A 12,053-nucleotide genomic window follows, 5' to 3' on the forward strand; every position below is an offset into this window, starting at 1 on the left:
AGCTATGCAATCTTTGTAATTGAGGCTTTTGCTAAATGTTAACATAAATACAAAAAAATGAACAAAAACTGGAATTGTGTGCATGAAAACCAGTTTTAAGCCCTGCTGGTAAAAAATTCAGTCACAAATTGTGTTACAGTCTGCTAAAAGAAATCCAAATAAATGAAAACAATCTTATGTGTTGTTCCCGAATTCGTATGTTTTCTAGCAGACACTTAATTTGCTTTATTTGTAAGAAGGGGGATTTCTGACCCACATTACAGGTGACATGTACCAGAGGCTCCCACTGCAAAGCGACAGTGCTAAAGGTCAGAGGAAATGAACCAGATTAATTTCCCACTAGTTTCCTGCACTTTTGTGATCTAAAAAGCTGTGCCCGAGCTGGTGTGTTGATCTTCTAGTTTTCCAGTGCATTTATGCTCAGGACCTGCAACATTAAAAAAACAGGGACTGTGACAGCAGCCTCCTCCTTTCCAAAGTTCAGGTAGACTTTCCAACGCAATCTGTCTTTCCGATGTTAGATTACAGAGTTAATGTCTCATCATCTGTTTTACCAATTTTCCACTCTGGGCACAGGATTTTCTTTCTTATCGCCCAGGAGTATTACTGGGTAAACATGTGAAGACCTAACAAAATTGGTGGCAGAACATTTCAGGGACTCAAACAGAATCACACCCAAGGTAAAAACGAGTTCTATACAGTACAATCTCATTTTATTGCTAACAGGGCTTATTCTGCCCAGGAACACGCCTCGTGTTGGTAAGGTGTCTCCCTGCCCCAGAATAGAGACTCACCGCCGTGCGCCACCTACCGGGATGATAGAAAACTACAAGCATAAAAGGACACGGGAAAGAAATGGCAAAACCACAATGCGATGGGCCTTGGCTATCAAGCCAGGCTTCAGAGAGGTTTCCTTTTTATACAGAGCACTTCCAGGAACTACATGTGTGAAGAAAATAAAGTGGAGACCAGGGCCACGACTAAATGATGCCTGGCCACGCGTACATGGGCAGGTGGTACTGATTGTAGTGCAGGTAGTCAAGGATGCTCTTCTCCACCAGCGGCTTGTAGATGGTTTCCTGGAAAACTCTTTTGAGATAGCTCCTGGGCTTCTCCTTCAGGCTAATTTCCTCATCTTCTATCTGACGGGCTAACTGTTCCATGGAAGGAAGGTCTCCCTCCTGGAAAATACAGGAAGAGGCCAGAGAGAGAACTTAGCCCACAGTAAGAAGGAAGCTTCACTACAATGAAAAGATAGTGCTCAGCTCCCCAAGGATCATTACTTTTTATCTTTTAAAAAACTATTTTTAATTGTGGCAAAATATACATAAAATTTACCACTTTAACCACTCTGAAGTGTACATTTCAGTGGCATTAAGGATATTCAGGGTGTTGTGCAACCATCACCACCATCCATCTCCAGAACTTTTTATCCTCCCAAACTGAAACTCTGTCCCCATTCAACACTAACTCCCCTAGCCCCTCCTCCCATCGCCTGGCAGCCACCACTCTACTCTCTGGCTCTCGGAATTTGACCACGCTAGGTGTCCCATATACATGGAATCACACAGTAGCTGTCTTTTTGTGACTGGCTTACTTCACTTAGCATCATGTATTCAAGGTTCGGCAAGGATAGCAATTTTAAGCTCAATTTTCAGATAAAAATTATCTGTAAATCATGCTTGTTTTAGAAATAAGAAAGGAAGTGATTAAACATTTTTACGTGAAAACTCCTACATGGTTTACTTTACTTGGTTACACTCCCCAAAAATAGGACTTAAAAAAGCCTTAGAATAAATTCCAGGGCTGGCCCGGGGCATAGTGGTTAAGTTCCCACACTCTGCTCCGATGGTCTGGAGTTTGCAGGCCCAGATCCTCGGCGCAGACCTACCACCACTCATCAAGCCACGCTGTGGCGGCGTCCCACATAAAGCAGAGGAAGATTGGCAACCGATTTAGCTCAGGGCCCATCTTCCACACACATACACACACACACACACACACACAGAAAGCCTTAGAATAAATTCTTAGTAAAGTTAAATTTCATTGATATCTTTAAAGATAGGGCTGAGAGAATAAAGTTATTTGAAGTTGAGAATCACATGCTGTGCATATCTATAACATGGAATTGTTTTCCAACATTTTGTTGTAAAAATATTCAAACACCGAGGCAAGTTGACAGAATTATACTGTTAGCACCTGCACACACACCACCTGGATTCTCCAGCTAACGCTGCCCCTCGTTTGCTGTGTCACAAATCTGCCCATCTATAGGGGCTGTGTCAAAGAACACTTCACCAAGGTTTGAGCTGCGTGCTTTCTGAACACCGAAACAGTTGACGATTACCCTCAAGGAAGCGTCACGTGGACCTCAATGGTGTGTTTATTTGAACTTCTAATAATTCTTTCTATTTCGAACAGAAAAAAAGTGGATAACTTGCAGAGTTCTACTGGATCATTAATTTATTAATAGTAAGAACTTCGATAGAAAAATAGATTCAAACTGTATGGAGGCATAAGGTAATTATCACTTGGTTATTTAAGTAAGCCACTGCCAGGCATTGGAGATGATACATTTGGAAGAAAAGTCAGTGGGGGTCACAGGACTGCAAATCAACTCAACAGGACGGTGAGAGAGAAAGAGGCAACTGCCACCGAGAACCAACTGTTAGAGGAGCTGGACCATTGGAGCGCCACCAGCACACCCCCAAGCATATGTTCTGCAATACCTACGAGGTTGGTTCTTTCTTAATTTTTCAGGAGACTTGTATCAATCAAAAACAATGAACTTACAAAAATTACAGAAGATTTGGGGCTCATATTGTATGATGCTGTTCTGCCTTGGGGTAAAAATTGTACATTGACAAAACGGAACTTTTAAGTTTTCCTAAGACAAATGCTGCTCTAGATTATAAACATATTTTCGTGCATTTGCCTCTCAGGGTGTGACCTCTCTCAGTGTGACCGTCCCCACTTCAGGGTGACCATCTCCCCTCTCAGAGTGACACTCTCCCCTCTCAGGGTGACCCTCTGCTCTCTCAGGGTGACTATCTCCCCTCCACAGTGCTCATCCGTACAGCTCACCTCACAATGCCACACACAATACCTGATCTTTTGTGTCTGGCTTCTGCTACTTAACATAGTCTTTGAGGTTCACCCACTTTGCAGACTATCGGTACGTCATTTCTTTTTACGGCAGAATACTTTTCCATTGTGGAGATACACCACATTTGTTAATCCATTGATCTGTTGATGGACATGTGGGTTGCTTCTTCCTTCTGGCTATTCTGAATAGTGCTGCTATGCACATTTTTGTACAAATATTCATTTGGATACCTATATTCAATTCTTTTGGGTATATAACTAGGAGTTCAGGCTAGGTCATATAGTAATTCTGTATGTAAGTCATGAGGAACCATGAAACTGTGTTTCCACAGCAGCTGCATAATTTTACATTCCCACCAGCAATGTGTGACAGTTCCAATTTTTCCATAGCCTTGCCAACACTCGTTATTTCCTCCCCCCCCCCTTTTTTTTTTAACTATAGCCATCCTAGTGGGTGTGAAGTGGTATCTCATTGTGATTCTGCTTTGTATTTCCCTAATGACTAATGATGTGAACATCTTTTCATGTAAATCGGTTTACTTCTGGACTCTCAATTTTATTCCATTGATCTATGTATCTATCCTTATGCAAGTACCATACTGTCTTGGTTACTGTTGATTTGTAGTAAGTTTTGAAATTGGAAAGTTGTGTCCTTCAACTTTTTCTTTTTATTCTCAAAATTGTTTTGGTTTTTTGGAGTCCCTTGCATTTCCATATGAACCCTAGGATTGGCTTTTCCATGCCTACAAAAAATACCATTGGGATTTTGATAGGATTGCGTTGAAATCTGAAGATTGCCTTGGCTAGCATTGCCATCTTAACAATACTGTCTTCAAATCCATGAACATAGATGTCTTTCCATTTATTTAGGTCTTCCTTAATTTCTTTCAGAAATGTCCTGTTGTTTTCAGTGTACAAGACTTGCACCTTCTTGGTTAAAATTATTCCCAAGTATTTTATTCTTTTTGATGCTATTGTAAATGGAATTGTTTTATTAATTTCATTTTTGGATTATTCATTGCTAATGTAGACAACTGATTACTGTATGTCAGTCTTGTATCCTGTAATTTTGCTGAATTCATTTATTAGCTCTAATATTATTTGTGGCTCTTTAGGATTTTCTATATATAAGATCATGTCATCTGAGAACAGAGATCAGTTTCCTTTCCAATTTGGATGTTTTTTATTTCTTTTTCCTGCCTAATTGCTCTGGCTAGAACTTCCAGTACAATGTTGAGTGTAAGTGATGAAAGCAGGCATCCTTTCTTGTTCCAGATCTCAGAGGCACAGCTTTCAGTCTTTCAGAATTGAGTGCAATGTTAGCTGTGGGTTTTTCATAACTACCCCTTATCAGATTGGGGCAGTTCCCCTCTATTCCTAGGGATTTTTAGTGTTTTTACCACGAAAGCATGTTTAATTTAGTTAAATGCTTTTTCCTTTTCTTTTTTGTTTATTTATTCATTTTTAATTGCAGTAACATTGGGTTATACCATTATATAGCTTTTGGATGTACATAATAATATATTTCGAATTCTGTGTAGATTACAACATGTTCACCACCCCAAAACTAATTATAGTCCATCCCCTCACATGTGAGCCTAATCACCCCTTTTACCCTCTCCCCCTTTCCCCCATGGTAACCACCAATCCATTCCCCATTGCTATGTGTTTGTTTGTCGTTGTTTTTATCTTCTACTTATGAGTGAGATCATACGGTAGGTATTTGACTTTCTCCCTCTGACTTATTTCACTCAAGGTCCACCCATGTTGTCACAAATGGCCGGATTTCATCATTTCTTGTGGCTGAGTAGTATTCCATTGTGTATAAATACCACATCTTTATCCATTCGTCCCTTCATGGGCACCTGGGTTGCTTCCAAGTCTTGGCTATTGTGTATAATGCTGCAGTGAACATAGGGGTGCAAGTATCTTTATGTCTTTGCGTTTTCAAGTTCTTTGGATAAATACCCAGCAGTGGGATAGCTGGATCATATGGTAGATCTATCCTTAATTTTCTGAGGATACTCCATACTGCTTTCCATAGTGGCTGCACCAGTTGCACTCCCACCAGCAGTGTAGAAGGGTTCCCTTCTCTCCACATCCTCTCCAACATTTGTTGTTTCCTGTCTTGTTAATTATAGCCATTCTGACCAGAGTGAGGTGATACCTCATTGTAGTTTTGATTTGCATTGCCCTGATAGCTAACGATGTTGAGCATCTTTTCATATGCCTGATGGCCATCCGTATATCTTCTTTGGAGAAATCTCTGTTCAGATCTTTTGCCCATTTTTTAATTGGGTTGTTGGTTTTTTTGTTGCTGAGCTGTATGAGTTCTTTGTATATTTTGGATATTAAGCTCTTATCTGATACATGGTTTGCAAATATCTTCTCCCAATTGTTAGGTTGTCTTTTCATTTTGTTGATGGTTTCCTTTGCTGTGCAGAAGCTTTTTAGTTTGATGTAGTCCCATTTGTTCATTTTTTCTTTTGTTTCCCTTGCCGGGTCAGACATGGTACTTGAAAATATGGTCCTAAGACCGCTGTCAAAGAGAGTACTGCCTATGTTTTCTTCTGGAAGTTTCATGGTTTCTGGTCTTACATTCAAGTCTTTAATCCATTTTGAGTTGATTTTTGTGCATGGGTGTAAGAGAATGGTCTACTTTCATTCTTTTCCATGTGGCTGTCCAGTTTTTCCAACACTATTTATTGAAGAGACTCTCCTTTCTCCATCGTATGCTCAGCTCCCTTGTCGAATGTTAGCTGTCCATAATTGTGTGGGTTTACTTTTCGGCTCTCAATTCTGTTCCATTGATCTGTGTGTCTGTTTTTGTGCCAGTACTATACTGTTTTGGTTACTCTAGCTTTGTAATATATTTTGAAATTAGGGAGTGTGATACCTCCAGCTTCGTTCTTTTTTTCTCAGAAATCCTTTGGTTATTCGGGGTCTTTTGTTGTTCCATATAAATTTTAGGATTCTTTGTTCTATTTCTGTGAAAAATGTTGGAACTTTGATAGGGATTGTGTTGAATCTATAGATTGCTTTAGGAAGTATGGACATTTTAAGGATGTTAATTCTTCCAATCCCAGAGCACGGAATATCTTTCCATTTCTTTGTGTCTTCTTCGATTTCTTTCAACGTTTTATAGTTTTCAGTGTACAGATCTTTCACCTCTTTCGTTAAGTTTATTCCTAGGTATTTTATTCTTTTTGTTGCAATTGTAAATGGGATTGTATTCTTAATTTCTCTTTCTGCTACTTTGTTGTTAGTGTATAGAAACACAACCGATTTTTGTACGTTGATTTTGTATCCCGCGACTTGACTGTATTCCTTTATTGTTTTAAAAGTTTTTTAGTGGATTCTTTAGAGTCTTCTAGATATAAAATCATGTCATATGCAAAGAGTGACAGTTTCACTTCTTCTTTTCCAATGTGGATCCCTTTTACTTCTTTGTCTTGCCTGATTGCTCTGGCTAGGACTTCCAATACTATGTTAAATAAGAGTGGTGACAGTGGGCATCCTTGTCTGGTTCCTGTTGTTAAAGGGATAGCTTTCAGTTTTCTCCATTGAGAATGATATTTGCTGTGGGTTTGTGATATATAGCCTTTATTATATTGAGGCTTTTTCCTTGTATACCCATTTTATTTAGAGTTTTTATTATAAATGGATGCTGTATCTTGTCAAATGCTTTCTCTGCATCTATTGGGATGATCATGTGATTTTTATTCTTCATTTTGTTAATGTGATAGATCGCATTGATAGATTTGGGGATGTTGAACCATTCCTGCATACCTGGAATGAAACCCACTTGATCATGATGTTTCACGTTTTTAATGTATTGTTGTATTCGATTTGCTAGTATTTTGTCGAGGATTTTTGCATTGATGTTCATCAGTGATATTGGCCTGTACTTTTCTTTTTTTGTGTTGTCCTTGTCTGGTTTTGGTATCAGGATAATGTTGGCTTCGTAGAAGGAGTTAAGAAGCCTCCCCTCCTCTTCAATTTTTTGGAAGAGTTTGAGAAAGATAGGTATTAAGTCTTCTTTGAATGTTTGGTAGAATTCACCAGGGAAGCCATCTGGTCCTGGATTTTTATTTTTTGGGAGGTTTTTGATTGCTGTTTTGATCTCCTTACTAGTGATTGGTCTATTCAAATTCTCTACTTCTTCTTGGTCCAGTTTTGGAAGGTTGTACGTTTCTAAGAATTTATCCATTTCTTCTAGATTATCCAATTTGTTGGCATATAGCTTTTCATAGTATTCTCTTATTATCTTTTGTATTTCTGAGATGTCCATTGTAATCTCTCCTCTTTCACTTCTGATTTTATTTATTTGAGCCTTCTCTCCTTTTTTTTGTTGGTGAGTCTAGCTGAGGGTTTGTCAATTTTGTTTCTCTTTTCAAAGAACCAGCTCTTGGTTTCATTAATTTTTTCTATTTTTTTTTTAGTCTCTATATCATTTATTTCTGCTCTGATTTTTATTATTTCCTTCCTTCTGCTGATTTTGGGCTTTGTTTGTTGTTCTTTTTCCAGTACCTTTAGATTGTCTATTTGGGATTTTTCTTCTTTGTTGAGGTAGGCCTGAATTGCTATAAACTTCCCTCTTAGAACCGCTTTTGCTGTATCCCACAGATTTTGGCATGTCGTATTTTCCTTTTCATTTGTCTCCAGGAATATTTTGATTTCTCCTTTGATTTCTTCATCGACCCAATCATCGTTCAGTAGCATTTTATTTAATCTCCACATTTTTGTGGATTTTCTTCCTGTAGTTGATTTCTAGTTTCATTCCTTTGTGGTCAGAAAAGATGCATGGTATTATTTCAATCTTCTTAAATTTATTGAGACTTGTTTGTGGCCTAATATGTGATCAATCCTGGAGAATGTTCCATGTGCATTTGAAAAGAATGTGTATTCTTTGGTTTTGGGATGAAATGTTCTGTATATATCTTCTAAGTCCATCTGGTCTAATGTGTCCTTTAAGGCCAGTGTTTCCTTATGGATCTTCTATTTGGCTGATCTATCCATTGGTGTAAGTGGAGTGTTAAAGTCCCCTACTATTATTGTGTTACTGTCTATTTCTCCTTTTATGTCTGTTAATAATTGCTTTATATATTTAGGTGCTCCTATGTTGGGTGTGTAGATATTTACAAGTGTTATATTTTCTTGTTGGATTGTTCCCTGTATCATCATGTAGTGCCTGTCTTCATCTCTTGTTACAGTTTTTGTTTTAAAGTCTATTTTGTCTGATATAAGTATTGCTACCCCCACTTTCTTTTCTTTGCCATTTGCATGGAATATCTTTTTCCATCCTTTCACTTTCAGTTTGTGAGTATCTTTAGGTCTGAAGTGTGTCTCTTGTATGCAGCATATACATGGGTCTTGTTTTTTTATCCAGTTGGCCACCCTATGGCATTTGATTGGAGCATTTAGTCCATTGACGTTTAAAGTAGCTATTGATAAATATGTATTTATTGCCATTTTGTTACTTTTTTTTTTCTGGGTGTTTTAGTAGTTCTTCTCTGTTCCTGTCTTGTTCTCTTGCTCTCTTCCCTTGTGGTTTGATGGCTGTCTTTAGTAATATGTTTGATTTCTTTCATCTTACTTTCTTGCTTGTTTATTATAGGTTTCTGATTTGTGATTACCATGAGGATCCTGTTTAATATTCTATGTATATAACAGTCTATATCAAGTTGATAGACCCTTTAGCTTGAGCTCTTTCTAAAATCTCTACTTTTTTACTCTCCTCCTCACACATTTTATGTTTTTCAAATCATATGTAGTCTCTTGTTTAGTGTGTGCCCATCCATTACCCTCTTATCATTGAAATAGGTGATTTTAGTACATTTATCTTTTAATCTTCATATTATCTTCACAGGTAGTTGATCTGCTACCTTTACTATATTTTTACCTTTACAAGTGATTTTATTGCCTGTTTTTTTGTTGTTGTTGTTTTGTTTTTTTGATAATAATTTTTTTTAATCTCTATTTGTGGTCATTGCTTTCCTGCTTAAATAAATCCCTTCAGCATTTCTTTTAGAACTGGTTTCTTGGTGATAAACTCCTTTAATTTTTGCTTGTCTGGGAAGCTCTTTATCTCTCCTTCCAATCTGAATGACAACCTTGATGGATAGAGTATTCTTGGCTGTAGGTTTTTTCCTTTTGGCACTTTAAATATGTCATGCCATTCTCTTCTTGCCTGTTGGGTCTCAGCTGAGAAGTCCGCTGATAGCCTGATGGGCTTCCCTTTATATGTCACTTGTGGCTTTTCTCTTGCTGCTTTTAGGATTCTCTCTTTGTCTTTAATTTTGGACATTTTAATTATAATATGTCCTGGTGTGGGCCTCTTTGGGCTTATGTTGTTTGGAGCTCTCTGTGCTTCCTGAACTTGGATGTCTGTTTCCCTCCTCAGATTAGGAAAATTTTCATCTATTATTTCTTCAAATAAATTTTCTGCCCCTTTGTGTCTCTCTTCTCCTTCTGGGACACCTATAATCCGAATGTTAGCACGCTTGATATTGTCCCAGAGTTCCCTTAGACTGTTCTCATTCTGTCTAATTCTTTTTTCTTTTTTCTGTTCTGCTTGGGTGATTTCCTCTAGTCTTTCGTCTAGCTCATTGATCTGTTCTTTTGCATCGTCTACTCTGCTACTGAGACCCTCTAGTGAATTTCTCATTTCCAGTATTGTAGTCTTCATTTCTGATTTTTTTTTTTTTATATATTCCAGTTCTTTGCTGATGTGCTCACTGTGTTCATCCATTCTTCTCCCCATATCTGTGAGCATCCTCATGATATTCTGTTTGAACTCTTTGTCGAATAGGTCACTTGTTTCTGTTTGATTTATTCCTTTTTCTGGGGTTTTGTCCTGTTCCCTTGCTTGGAAAGTATTCCTTTGTCTCCTCATTATGGCTCTTTCTCTATGCTTATTTCTATGTATTAGGTGAGTCGGCTATGTCTCCTGATCTTGGAGAAGTGGCCTTATGTATGAGATGTCTTATGAGGCCCAGGAGTGTGCTTCCCTCTCATCACCAGTCCAGAAGACCCAGGAGTGACCCTTTTGTGGGCTACTTGTGTCCTTCTGCTGTGGCAGGGTTGCTCCCACTGCAGGAACCCAGGGAGTCTAGTCTTTCCTTCCCTGGCCAGCTGTTTGTAAATCCAGTTTGGGGAGCCTCAGCACTGTTGGCTACAAAGTCTATCGGCACACTCCTATTGAAGTTTTCCTCTCAATTGGGTTGGTACCCAGGTAGCTGGTTGCTAGGCTCAGGGGCTTACAGTTGTGATAGGCCTCAGCCCTACAAGGCTGTTGTCAGTTCTCTTGGGTGCAGCTGAGTGGGGCTGGCCCTAGGCATGGGAGCACTCAATTGTTTCAGGCTTTGGAAGGTGGGACTGATCCTTTTTACGGCTATTTGTGAAGCACAGGTCTTCTGCCACTGATAAGCCTCACCTCTGACAGGACCACACACACCATCAACACAGTCCTGGTGGGTGCACACTTCTCAACCCCCTGGAGCATACCCCGACGCCACACTGCAGAAGCCCCCACCTCTCCACCGATGCCCCCCACAGTTCACCTGGTCCTCACACAGGCCCTGCCCCATAAAGGCAGACACCCTTGCCTGCCTGTAGAGGATCAAGGCACCCAGTCAATGCAGGCTGAAAGTAGCCTGAGGGCTTGCTGTTAGGTGGTGTAGGTCCCTAGGGCGGGTTGCCTGCCCTGGCTGAACTGGATTAAATCTGTGTTCTAGTGGGTGTGGCAGACCCCTGGGCTAACTGGCCAAGGGATGAACCTCAATGGCTCCCACGAGGGTCGTGTCAGCACACCTGGACCAGGTCAGAACAATGGCCCCCACCAATGTCTCAGTCTCTGGAGAGGTCCCTCCTCTCACCAAGGTGCCTCCAGAGCCCACCAGGTGTGTCTCATTTAACCAAAGGACTGTCAGCCTTCTCTCTGGTGATTTTAGGTTGCCGCAATGAGTGAGTTTGTGCGTGGGCCCTTTAAGACCTGAATCTTTTCGGCTTTCGGCTGATAGCTTTTCTGGAGGTGTCCTCACTGCAGTTAATAACCAGCAAAGCCAGACAGTAAGACCCCCGTCTCAGTTGGGCTGAGTCTGAAGGATGCTTATAGCAGTATCGCCCCCACTCCAGACCTCACTCCTCCAGGGAGGGCTGCGTACCTTAGGGTGGCTCCCACCTCACCAGCTGAGAAGCTCCACTGCTCCTAAAGGTGGCTTTTTTCCTCTCCAGCAGGAATTTCTGCCTCTTCCTCCTTAGTCAGGACTGTCCCTTGTTGTGGGGGTTCTTTTTATCCAGTTTTCTCTCCAGGGTAATTTTTCCAAAAATAGTTGTAACCTGTTGTGTTTGTGGGAAGAGATGAATCCAGAGTCTGCTTTCGCTGCCATCTTGACGAGATTCCCCCATTAAATGCTTTTTCTGCATCAGTTGAGATGATAGCATTTTCCCCTTCCTTTGATTAATGTGGTGTATTGCAGTGATTATTATTATTTTTGGCTGAGGAAGATCAGCCCTGAGCTAACATCTCTTGCCAATCTTCGTCTTTTTTTTTTTTTTTTTTTTGCTTCAGGAGGATTAGACCTGAGCTAACATCTGTGCCAATCTTCCTCCACATTATAGGTGGGTTGCCACCAGAGCATAGCTGACAAGTGGAGTAAGTCCACAACCGGAATCAGAACCTGTGAACCCGGCCCCAAAGCAGAGTGTGCCAAACTTAACCACTACACCACAGGGCTGGCCCCTACATTGATTAATTTTTATATGGGGAATCACTCTTACATTTCTGGGGTAAATCTCACATGGTCATACTGTATAATCCTTTTAACATGCTGCAAGATTTAGTTTGCCAATATTCTGTTGAAGATTATCTAAATTCATAAGGGATATTGTTCTGTAGTTTTCTTTTCTTTTGATGTCTTTGTCTGGCTTTGGTATCAGGGTAATCC

General features: G+C 40.0%; 1 protein-coding gene across 4 annotated transcripts in view; it reads right to left on the bottom strand.

Moving 5' to 3' along the window:
- Positions 1 to 210: 210 nt before the first annotated feature.
- Positions 211 to 12,053, bottom strand: part of CFAP61 (cilia and flagella associated protein 61) — a 294,720-nt gene continuing 282,877 nt past the window's right edge. For 3 of the 4 annotated variants that reach the window (XR_011530921.1, XM_070588743.1, XM_070588744.1), the window contains one exon: positions 692 to 1,181. Coding sequence is in view for 2 of the 4 variants with exons in the window: in XM_070588743.1 (XP_070444844.1) it covers positions 981 to 1,181 (201 nt within the window). In the remaining 2 variants the exon portion in view is untranslated. Of the gene's footprint in view, positions 1,182 to 12,053 lie in introns of all 4 variants that reach the window. The other variant, XM_070588742.1, reaches the window with a different exon arrangement.

Source organism: Equus przewalskii, chromosome 21 (genome assembly GCF_037783145.1).
Source record: "Equus przewalskii isolate Varuska chromosome 21, EquPr2, whole genome shotgun sequence".
Lineage (NCBI taxonomy): Eukaryota > Metazoa > Chordata > Mammalia > Perissodactyla > Equidae > Equus > Equus przewalskii.